At 33.7% G+C, this 12,896-nt stretch overlaps 1 protein-coding gene across 1 annotated transcript in view; it reads right to left on the bottom strand.

Annotated features, from left to right (window-relative positions):
- SLCO4C1 (solute carrier organic anion transporter family, member 4C1) overlaps positions 1-12,896 on the bottom strand; it is a 67,062-nt gene that overhangs the window by 26,509 nt on the left and 27,657 nt on the right. The window contains exons 3-5 of the mRNA XM_012001521.1: positions 10,585-10,767; positions 3,279-3,375; positions 1,509-1,630 (exon numbers count right to left, since the gene is read on the bottom strand). Of these exons, the coding sequence (XP_011856911.1) occupies positions 1,509-1,630; positions 3,279-3,375; positions 10,585-10,767 (402 nt within the window). The remainder of the gene's footprint in view (positions 1-1,508; positions 1,631-3,278; positions 3,376-10,584; positions 10,768-12,896) is intronic.

Here is a 12,896-nt window from a genome sequence, read left to right as displayed (position 1 = left end):
AGTAGTAAGTTAACTTGCTCTATCACTTTATTCTTCATGTAAAAATGTGCTTACTTTCTAATTGACACATACTTCGGCTAGTATATAAATTCTATAAGAGGCTAGTTGTTCTATTAAGAAAATTGTTCAAATATCTATGTCTGTAATCAGGATGCCCCAAGAACTAGTATTCATTAGTACTAGCTAAGGAAGTTCCAACTAGTCTAAACATTCAAATGAGACAATTTTGCTCCAATCACATATCTATGCTTTTCATTTAAAATCTCTTAACATTTTTTCTTCCTTTCAAATGGTTCTCTTTTTGATCCTTTATATATTAAAGTACTTTTGTGGCTTTTTTCCTCCGCTCTCTTAATCCTAACGTGCTTGACAAATGAAATATTTACCGTCTTATTACCATGTCCTTTTGATTTTTAATAATGGTACTGCCAACAAATTTGAGAAAACAGTTAACATATGGAACTATAAATGAATGGCTCAGGGTAGAAAGAAATTAATGAGTCTATCTACTCCCAGTCTGTCAGATTTTCTCTTGCCCATTTCCAAAAGTTAATCATCTATCCTGCTGAAAATAGCAATGTAAACTACTAAATACCTCCAACCTAAAGAAAAATACTTCTACAGATATGTTTTTTAACTACATGATTACACAGAAGCAAGAGCTCATAGAGAAAAATGAATATTACTTCTAATTAACCTTTTCTTTTTGTATAGAATGTTTATATTCAAGCTGGGAGTGGTGGCTCACGCCTGTAATCCCAGCACTTTGAGAGGCTGAGGCAGACAGATCACCTGAGGTCAGGAGTTCGAGACCAGCCTGGCCAACATGGCAAAACCCCATCTCTAATAAAAATACAAAAATTAGCCGAGTGTGGTGGCACATGCCTGTAGTGCCAGCTACTTGGGAGGCTAAGTTAGGAGAATTGCTTGAATTCGTGAGGCAGAGGCTGCAGTGAGCGGAGAGCGCACCACTGCACTCCAGTCTGGGCAACAGAGGGAGACTCTGTCTCAAAAAAAAAAAAAAAAAAGAATGTTTAATATTCACATACAGTAAAAAAATAAAAAAAGTACACTACAGAATGACTTCAGTGATAATTAAAAAAAAATAAGTACTTGCACTTTTAACTACAAACAATTGATATGAATGATTTAAGACAGACTGAAATTAATGACTAACTGAATACAAACTAATAGTTTAAAAGATACTGTACCTTGTATACACATAAAGCAGAATTCCAGATAAAACATAAGAAACAAATTTATTAAGTACTAAAGAAGTAAATATTCATAGTTCTATCATTAATTGGAAATTGAAAGAAAAACCATGAATATTAAGATTGTTACCCAATAATTTCTAGAATGAAGAATATTCAAAATTTACATAGGCAGACAGTTGAGATTCTATAAAACAAACAGGGTGAATCTACAGTTCTTATTAATCATATAGAAAAGAACAACTGGCCTACAATTAAAATAAACCTCTCTGGTTTTAAAGAAAGCATGCTTACCTGGTAAATGTTTTGGAAAGCAAGAAAAAGGTATTATTAAAGACCAAGCAAAGATCCATGATAGAAGAAATCCAATCCACCAAGCTCCCAACCATCGTGGATCATCCTCAGTGACATCAGTGCTATATGATAGAAAAACAAGAGGTAAAAGTCAACTCTACCTTATTAATTAAAACTCAGTTAAGATAATTATATACTTTATACTTCAAGTGCATATAGTAGAATACGATTATAATATCCAACAGTTTAATGGTGCCATTGCAAAGAATCAGAAAACAGGTAGCAGACATAATTGAGAGTTATGAGAATAATGGTTTACAAAATGTTTAACAATGGCAAATATGACATGAAAGTTTAAAATATCTAATAGTAAATATGACAAATATTTGAAAAGATACATAGAATTTCTCAACATTCTTTTAACTTTGGCTAAATTTTCTTCTCTACTGTATTAAATATATATCACAGCAAATCACTGATCTGTGTTAAAAGCCCATAGAGTGTGCTTCAATTAGAGCACTTCTTTAATGTAAAATTATTCTTAAAGTGACTATTTGTCTATTTATTTCCTTGAAACAGGGTCTCAGTCTATCACCCAGGCTGGAGTGCAATTGCATGATCATAGTTCACTGCAGCCTTGAACTCCTGGGCTCAAACGATTCTCCCATCTTAGCTTCCCAAGTAGCTGGGACTACAGGCACAAGTCACTCCTGGCCTCAAGTGATCTTTATACTTTGACCTTCCAAAGTGCTAGGATTACAGATATAAGTCACCGTGCCCAGCCAGGGGTCTCATATTTTAATACACTTTGACCCTTTCCAAAAATACACTACTCCTACAACTCACGTAATTTTCCACTGAAATTAAAGTGTCCTTTCTTAAATCTCTGGGTCACTACCTCAAGAGTTCTTCTGCATGCCTTTTTACAGTCTGTGAAAGAGTAACCTAGGACTAACAGTTTAGAGAACAAATCACATACCTATGACCCTATTTTTGTATTCACTGCTCATGGTCATGTAGAGGATTGTGCAGTTATAATTCCCAGTGGCAAAATGAAAAAACATATGACCTCAGCAAAGGCACAAATTTCTCTAATCAGGAAATAGAGAAGGTAACTAACTCAGTGTTGAATTTTGGTCAAAGAGATCTATTTTAATTCATGTCTTAGACACTTACCAACCTGTGCGTATCAACTACTTTGTTGAATACTTGAGATTATTAAATAAGATAGCATGTAAAATAAGTTAACACACAAAACATATGGTGTCTGGTATACAGTATAGGACAAATAAATATTATCTATTACTATCCTTCATTGTCATCATTGTTAAAATGGCATAATTGTGATCTCTGTGACATTATCAGAGTTACTCTGGAACATTTTCTGAGAATCATAGACTCTTGAGACTCTTCAGACTATCTAGTCCCAACTAAATCCACGGAAAATATTGCTAATTTTTATTGAATTCTTATTTTTGAACAATGCATGGGGTCCTACATATGTATTCTTAAAAATTTCACCAGATGACTTTATTAAATGTCATTATTTATGAAAATATGTTATTATAATAAAAGATGGTATAGCATTAACCCAAAAGGTAATGCAGCCAAATTAGATATTATATAAGAATCTTTTGTATTCAATTTTTTTTTTCCTGAATAATTCTTCATGCTATACTGAGGGAAGTACTGTGAAAATGTTCTGGCTATGATATTGGCATAATTAAAATAAAATGACTTTAAATAAAAGAAAACTAGATACTGCCTTGCCTTTCTCCCACAGCAACATCAATGTACATGGTTAGCAGTTGTCCTCCCAATACATAGCCAATAGCAGGGCCTAAGATTGACATAGCATAACCAGTTCCTAGAAGAAGAACAGAGACATTGAATACAGTCATATGTACAACTTCACTTTGCCTATCTAACAGTGAAAACAAATGTCTTACTATAGAAAAATCTAAACAATTAAACATACCAAAATCACACATATTTTCATTAAAACAATAACATTTGAATAGACAGTCAAGGAGTCTAAAACATGTAATTCAATGTAAAAGCTATTTGTATAATAATTAGAACAAAACCAAAAATTATAAATCCATGGAAAGTGTTAACTGGCAGTAGAGGTAGTATATCTACTATTTATCCTTTACTGATAGTGATCATAGTTACTGTTTACAATATCACGGAAGAAAATAATGCGAGCAACGTGAAACAAGAAGCCTTTTCTACTCTGTGCAACTCAGAAAGAATTTTGTATTTTGCACTACAGCAGCTGACTTCAAATCTGGATCTGCTGAGAAGTCTACTTCTTAAAAGTAAGTCATTAAACTTCTTCCTCTTAGGGACTCTCCCTATTTTTACTTGCAGTGGAATTAAATTGAGCTTATTTCTATCTGTGAGATATTTAAAATGTTGCCATATATAACTCTGAATTTTCATAAAACAAAACTTATTTGACCACTCATGTCTTTTTATTGTTGTTGCTGTTTATTTAAGCTCGCAAGTATTTTGGGGAGTCAGTTGAATATAGTTTCATTTTTTTTTCCTTTTTTTAGTTGACACATAACCATTGTACACATTTAGAGGATACATGGTTATGTGTCAATACATCTATACAATGTGTAATGATCAAATCAGATTAATTAGCACGCCCATCACCTCAAACATTTAAGATTTGTTTGTGTTGGGAACATTTAACATCCCCTCTTCTAGCCTTTTGAACATATACAATGAGTAATGGTTAGCTATATTCAATCTACAGTGCTATATAGAACACCAGAATTTATTTCTCCTAACTGTAGTTTTCTATCCATTAACAAATCTCTCTATATCCTCCCCTTCCCATATCTTCCCCAGTCTTTAATAACCATAATTCTGTTCCTGAAATCTAGGAGCTGGTATTTTTTCTTTTTAGCTCTCACACATCAGTGAGAACACGTAGTATTTACTTTTTGTGCCTGACTTGTTTCATTTAACAGGATGTCCTCTAGGCTCACCCATGTTACCATGAACGTCAGGATTCTTTTTTTTTTTTTTTTTTTTAATGGCTGAATAGTATCCTGTTGTATCCTTGTTTCATTTAACAGGATGTCCTCTAGGCTCACCCACGTTACTATGAAGGATAGGATTTTTTTTTTTTTCATGGCTGAATAGTATCCTGTTGTATGTACATTTCACGTTTTCTTTATCTATGCATCTGTTGACGAATGTTTAGCTTGATTCCATCTCTTAGCTATTGTGAGAAGCGCTACAATAAGCATGAGGACACAACTATCTCTTCAATACACTGATTTCCTTTCCCTTGGATAAATACCCAATAGTAGCATTACTGGATCATATAGTAATTATACTTTCCGTTTTTGAGAAATGTCTATACTATTTTCCATAATGGCTGTACTAATTTACATTCCCACCAACATTCTATTAAAAAGTTCTCTTCTCTCTGCATCTTCACCAGCATTTGACATTTTGTCTTTGTGATAATAGCCATTCTAATTGAAGTGAGATAATATGTCATTGTGGCTTTGATTTGTATTTCCCTGATAATTGATGTTGAGCAGTTTTTCATATACTTGGTGGTCATCTGCATATCTTATTTTGAAAAATGGCTATATAGATTCTTTGCTTACTTTTAATTAGATTATTTTGACTTTTTGCTGTTGAGTTGTTAAAGCTCTTTATATATTCTAGACATTAGTCCTCTGTTGGATGAACAGTCTGCAAATAATTCCTCCTGTTTCATAGGTTGTCTCCACAATCTGATGATTGTTTCGTGTGCTGTGCAGCAACTTCTTCCCTTGATATAGTCCCATTTGTCTAATTTTGTTTTTGTTGCCTATGCTTTTGCAGTCTTGGCCATATAATCTTTCCCAGGACCAAGGTAATAAAGTGTTTCCCCTGTGTTTTCCTCTAGCAATTTTATAGTTTTGAGTCTTACATTTAAGTGTCTAATCCATTTTGAGTTAATTTTTGTATATGGTGTGAGATAGGGGTCTAGTTGTATTCTTCTGCATATCAATATCCAGTTATTACAGCACCATTTATTAAAGAGTCCCCAGTGTATATCCTTGGTATCTTTAGCAAAAATCAGTTAGTCATTTCTGAGTTCTCTATTGTGTTCCATTGGTCAATGTGTCTGGTTTGATATCAACACTATTCTTTTTTGATTACTAAAGCTTTGTTGTATAATTTGAAATCAGATAGTGTGATGTTTTCAGTTTTGTTCTTTGTGCTCAGGATTGTTTTGGCTATTTGGCATCTTTTCCAGTTCCATATAAATTTGAGGACTGCTTTTCCATGTCTGAAAAGTGACATTGGAATTTTGATAGGGATTGCATTGAATCTGTAAATTGCTTTGGGTAGTATAGTCAGTCATTTTAACAATATTAACTCTTTGAATCCATGAGCATGGGATGCCTTTCCGTTTTTATTCTGTCTTCAGTTTCTGTCATCAGTGTTTTGTAGTTTTCCTTTAAAGATTCTCACCTCCTGGGTTAAATTTATTCCTATGTATTTCTTTGCAACCATTATACATGATATTACTTTCTTGATATCTTTTTCAGCTAGTTCATCAAAGGTGTAAAGAAACATTACTGATTTTTTAATATGATTTTTTACCCTGAAACATCACTGAATTTATTTAGTAGTTCTAAGAGTTTTATGGTGAAGTCTTTAGATGTTTTTATATAAGATTATGTCATCTGTGGAGACAGACAATTTGGCTTCCTCTTCTCGAATTTGGATGTCCCTTATTTCTTTCTCTTGCCTAAGTGCTCTGAAGAATAGGACTTCCAGTACCATGTTGAATAAGAATGATGAAAATGGGCCTTCAGCTAGGCCTGGTGTCTCACACCTGTAATCCCAGCACTTTGGGAGGCCGAGTCAGGTGGATTACCTGAGGTCAAGAATTCAAGACCAGTCTGGCCAACATGGTGAAACCCTGGCCTCTACTAAAAATACAAAAATTAGCGGGGCATGATGTGGGCACCTGTAATCCCAGCTACTTGGGAGGCTGAAGCAGGAGAATTGCTTAAACCCGGGAGGCAGAGGTTGCAGTGAGCAGAGATCGCACCACTGCACTTCAGCCTGGGCGACAAGAATGAGACTCCATCTCAAAAAGAAAAAAAAAAGAAAAGAAAAGAAAAGAAAAAAGAAAGTGGGCTTTCTTGTGTTTCAGTTCTAAGAAAGGCTTTCAGCTTTTTCTCATTCAGTATAATGTTAGCTGTGGGTTTGCCATACATGGCCTTTATCGTGTTGATGTATGTTCCTTTTATACCTAATTTCTTAGGAGTTTTTATCATGAAGGGATGTTGAGTTTTATGAAATACATTTCTACATCTATTGAGAAGATCATGTGATATTTGTCCTTCTATCTGTTTATGTGATGTATCACATTTATTGATTTCCATATGACGAACTAATTCTTGCATCACTGAGATCAATTCCACTTGATCATGGTATATCATTTTTTGATGTGCTGTTAAATTCAGCCAACTATAATTTTGTTGAGGATTTTTGTATCTATGTTCATTCGGGATATTGGCTTGTAGCTCCTCTTTACATTCTGTTTTTCTCTGGTTTTGGCATCAGGGTAATACTGGTCTCAGAATAAGTTAGGAAGAATTCTCTCCTCTTCAACTATTTGGAATAGTTTGAAAAGAACTGGTACTAAGTTCTTCTTTACAAGTTTTATAGAATTCAGCAGTGAAGCCATCCAGCCCTGGGCTTTTGTTTCATGAGAGACTTTTTATTATTGATTCAATCTCATTACATGTTATTTGTCTGACCAAGTTTTCTATTTCCTCCTGGTTCAATCTTGGTAGGTTTTATGTGCCTGGGAATGTATCCATTTTCTCTAGGTTTTTCAATTTGTTGGATATATTTGTTCGTAAGACTAATAATCCTTTGTTTTTCTGTGGTATCAGCTGTGATGCCTTCTATTTTGTTTCTGATTTCACTTAGGTCTTCTCTCTTTTTTTTAGTCTAGCAAATGGCTTTATTTTATCTTTTCCAAAAACCAATTTTCATTTCATTGATCTTCTGTAGTTTTTTTCTTTTTTCTTTTTTTTTTTTTTTTTACTCTTGTTTGGTTCTGAGATAGTCTTTATTACTTCTTTCCTTCTACTAATTTTGGGTTTGTTTGTTCATGCTCTTCCATTTTCTTAAGGTACATCATTAGGCGGTTTATTTGAAATCTATTTTTATGATGTAGGTGTTTCTTGGTATAAAATTCCCTGTTAGCATTGCTTTTGCAGTACCTCATAAGATTTGGTTTATTGTATTTCTATTTTCATGTAATTCCTTCTTAATTTCTTCATTGGCATATTGGTTGCTCAGGAGCATGATGTTTAATTTTCATGTATTTGTACAGTTCCAAAAGTTCCTCATTATTAATTTCTAGTTTTATTTCACTCTAGTCTGAGAATATACCTAATATATTATTAATATTTTAAAGTTTATTGAGACTTATTTTGTGGTTTCATATGGTCTATCCTAGAGAATGTTCCGTGTGCTGAAGAGAAGAACATGTATCCTGTAGCTGCTGGATAAAATGTTCTGTAAATACCTGTTAGGTCAATTTGGTCTATACTGAAGTTTAAGTCCAGTACTATTTGCTGATTTTCTGCCTAGATAATCTTTCCAGTGCTGGAAGTGGAGCATTAAAGTTTCCAACTGTTATTATATTGGGGTCCATTTCTTTAACTCTAATAATATTTGATTTGTATACATGTATGCTCTAGTGTTGGGTGTGTATTCGATTATAACTGCTTTATCTTCTTGGTGAATTTATTTTTGTATTCTTGGTGTATTCATAAGAGTAAAACGATATTCTTTGCCCCTTGTACTTTTTGACTTACACTATTTTGTCTAATTTAAGTATAGCTACTTCTACACACTTTTGGTTTACAATTACACTAAATATATTGTTTATCCCTTCACTTGCAGTCTAAGTGTATCTTTACAGTTGAAATGAGTTTCTTCTAGGCAGCACATGGTTAGATATACTTTCTTAATCCATTCAGCCTATCTATATTTTTAATTAGGGAATTTAAACTATTTACATTCAAGGTTGTTATCATTGATAGGTGAGGACTTCCGTCACTTTGTAATTGTTTTCTGATTGTTTTATATATCCTTTATTCATTTCTTCCTCTCTTGTTCATCTTAGTATTTTGGCAGTTTTCTGTAGTGATAACATTTGATTCCTTTCTTTTTCTTGAGTATCTGCTTTGCACTGAGGTTTATACTTTCACTTGTGCTCAGGGTGGTAATTATTGTCCTTTTGCTTCCAGATGTAGGACTCCCTTAAGCATTTTTTATAGGGCTGGTCTAGTGATGATGCACTCCGTCAGTTTTTGCTTGCCTGGGAAAGACTTTATTTCACCTTTATTTCTGAAGAATAGCTTTGCTGGATGTAGCATTCCTGACTGACAGCTGTGTCCCCCCTCTGACCCCCAGACCCCTGCCTTTGAGCATTCTTAAATATATCATCCAATTCTTTCCTGACTTGTAAGGTTTTTGCTGAGAAATCTTTCTGATGGGAATTACTCCATAGGTGATTTGATGCTCTTCTCTTATTATTTTTAGAATTATCTTTGATTTTTGCTGGTTTGAATATAATATACCTTGAAGAAGACCCTTTTGGGTTGAATCTATTTGGGAATCACTGAGTTTCCTGTATCTGGATGTCTAATTTCTCACCCACAACTTGGGATGTTTTCAGCATTATATCATTATATGGATTTTCTATACCTTTTCCCATATCTTCTCCTTCTGAAATTCCTAAAATTCAAATATTTGTTTACTTAATAGTGCCCATATGTCACATAAGCTTTCTTTATTCTTTTTCATATTGTTTGCTGTTTTGTTTGACTGGGTTATTTCAAAAGACCTCTCTTCAAGGTCAGAAATTCTTTCTGTTTGATCTAGTCTATTGTTAAACCTCTCAAATATAATTTTTCATTCAACTACACTTGTAATTTCATTCATTTAACTCATCAGTTGCATGATTTATATTTGATTATTTTTAATGATACCTATCTCTCTTGAATTTCTCATTCAGATCATAAGTTGTTTCCTTGATTTCCTTGTATTGTTTATCTGAGTTCCCTTGATATCATACTGAGTTTCTTTAAGACCATTAGCTCAAATTCCTTTTTAGGCATTTCATAGATTTTTATTTTCTTTTGATTCTGTTACTGTATAATTATTGTATTTCTTTCAAGGTGCCATGTTTCCTTGATTTTTCATGTTTTTGTTTTTGCTTGTTACTATATTGATGTCTGCACAGCTGGAGCAACAGTAACTCTTCCAATTTTAATGAGTAGTTTTCATAGGATAAGACATATTCCTATAGATATATCTATGGTGTTGGTTGGGTAGGTACCTTTGGGTTTGATTCTGGGTGGGTGCGGCAGTGTAGTCTGCATTTGAATCCAAGGCCAATGGTATCTGTGAGTTCCTCAGTAGCTTAGGCTGCACTGAACATACTATCTTACTAATGGTATGGCAATGAATCTCCTATGTTAGATTAACAGACTGATAAAGAGAAAACTCATATGCAAATAAAGTACTCAATAATTAGATGCAGCGCTGTGCATTGTCTAGTTAGTTTTACCTTTCAGGAACATAAGAGAAGGAATTTAAGAGAAACTTATGCTACCAGGAATTAGAACACAAAGGAGAAACAATGGTTTGTTTTGTGGACTGTAAGTCAATATAGGATGTAATAAATCACACAGAATGGCAGAGCTCAATCTCAACACCTTGCAGAGATCTGCCTCTATGTCAATTCAAGCAATCTAGAGAGAATGCTGCTTAAATGGCTCTTCCTATCCTGCAAAGCTGGCCTGCCAATACCAAGAAATACAGCAGAGGATCAACAAAAATGATGACAATTTATATTCACTGACATTATATGGCAGAAAATAAAAGTAATACTGCATGTATTTATTGGGAATACCTATGGCATTACAACTAACTTTTTAATAAGCCTATGTTATACTTTACTTCTAAAGTAAACATATAATAAGATAAACTGATACTGAGACAGTTTAGAGAGTAAACTTACCTATATAGAGAGAAGATTTGTGTGTGGGCACAGAATCATCAAGAAAGGCTGTTCCCAGAGTATAAAGAGGAGTTCCTCCTGCCCCCAGCAATAGTTGTCCCAAGATGAAGACATACAAGTAGTTAGAAAGTGAAGAAGTTGAAGAGGTACAACTGGTGCTATTGCTTGCTGTTACACAAGTGTCTTGGGGAAAAAAAAAAACAACAAAATTGTGAATTTACAGAAATTTAACTAATAATTTAAATTTATATCATATAAATTATATTTGCCTAATATGATATAACCTTATTTATTTCTTCCAATCATTTTACTTTGATTTAAACTATTTAAAAGTAAATCAAGAGGAAAATATACTTTCTTACCCCAGCCTGCCCTCACTTTATGAAGGTAACCCCTATTCACCTAGGTCACTTAGATGAGGGTAACCACTGTTAACAGTTCTTTTCAATTTTTCAGACATTTACTCATATAGTTACATGTTGTATACCCACTTAATTTTCCACACAATTATAGGCATAATAAAACATACTATCTTTATATTCAACAATGTCCAGTTTTCACTTATTATGTCCTGGACATCTCTGATATGGGCACTTAAAGCTATAAATTTATTTATTGGCACTGTCATAATATTCTACAGCATAAATGTCCTGTAATTTTATTGCCTAGTCCAGTACATGTATTTAATGACAAATATTGTTAATATTATATTGTATTATACATAGGTTTAGACCATTTTGTTATTTCCATTAGAATGTTATGAGGTACATTTTTTTTTAAGTTTACCCTGGCACATTTTGGGCAATCCTATCTATAGGACAGGTTACAATGAGTGAAACTGCTAGGTCACAGTGAATAAATATTTATATTTTGATACTGCCAAACCACTTTATCAAAAAGTCATACAAATATGCAGTCCCACCAACAATTCATTAACACTTTACATAATAAGACTTAAATGACTACCAAGCTCATTGGTTAAAAATATATATATAATTTTTTAATTTCATTTTAAAAATCCTCAGTGACATTAAGCATTTTTCCATATATTTATTGTCACTTACATTTTTTCTAATTTTTCAATTAGTTCAATTTTCCTAGGTTCACAGTTTGATACATGACTGTTCTTTGTTCCATAATTACACAAACAATGGCTTTATCCTAACATTTTTACTATTTGATTTAGATATAAGATAAGTGGATAAACATATATACACAGAAGGGATCACATGGCTATGTCTATGTAATGTGTGTGTATATGTTGCAAAAAAAAGCCTCAGAAGAAAAGTAGGTCAGAGGTCATCTTCTGCAACTAGGGTAAATACCTTAAGTCAATTAGCTCAGCCCAGGTGATTGCAATAAGCCAATTAGATCAGCACTGGTGAATATAATCAGTCAATTAGCTAACTTGAGAAAGCAGAGGCATCCAAGCAGGCCCCCAGTAGAAAATGTTAATAATACAGGCCTACATTGAGAAAGGAAGTGGGGCTGTGATGTGCTAATTCATATGTAATATCTTTAAGTGGGAGAAGAGAGAGATCCAGCATTCTATTGCCTTAACCAAAAAGCACATCTTTTACTAACTTGACTATTTGTGAGTTTATTTATGGCCGCTTGATCTTGTGTCACTAATCTCTGCAATCCTACTCGAGCACAAATCTCTTGTTATTACTGCAGCTTTCTAAGGTTTAAAGGCATCAATATGTCAACCCAGCTATAACTTATTTTACAGTGCTTCATGAAAAGTTCTATTTAATTGATCCATTTTCATAATACAGGCAGTCCTGTATTATGCTGACAAGGAATAATTCACCTCATTAAAAGTTAAATAATAACCAAAAAAGAAAAACAAATGACTAGTAAGGGAGAACAGTCTCCAGAAAAATGCTGTTATTAACGTAGATTTTAAAAGTACTATATTGCCATACTTAAAAAAGGAATTGAAACAATTGCCTCTTAAAATCCAGAGCTCAAAACAGGGATTTAATAAGCTCATAGAAATATGTTGAGGCAGGGAGTGGTGGCTTACACCTGTAATTCCACTACTTTGGAAGGACAAGGTGGGCGGATCACTTGAGGTCAGGAGTTTGAGACTATCATGGCCAACATGGTGAAACCCCGTCTCTATTAAAAATACAAAAATTAGCCAAATCTGGTGGCACACCCCTGTAGTCCCAGCTACTTGGGAGGCTAAGGGCAGGAGAATTGCTGTAACCCAGGAGGAAGAGGTTTCAGTGAGCCACTGCACTCCTGCCTGGGCAGAAAAGCAAGGCTCCATCGAAAGAAAAGAAAAAGAAAGAAAGAAAGAAAGA

The sequence above is a fragment of the Mandrillus leucophaeus genome, unplaced genomic scaffold (assembly GCF_000951045.1).
Source record: "Mandrillus leucophaeus isolate KB7577 unplaced genomic scaffold, Mleu.le_1.0 Scaffold662, whole genome shotgun sequence".
Classification (NCBI taxonomy): Eukaryota; Metazoa; Chordata; class Mammalia; order Primates; family Cercopithecidae; genus Mandrillus; species Mandrillus leucophaeus.
The sequence above is the reverse complement of the archived record's forward strand: the minus strand, read 5'-3'. Positions and strand labels throughout refer to the sequence as shown.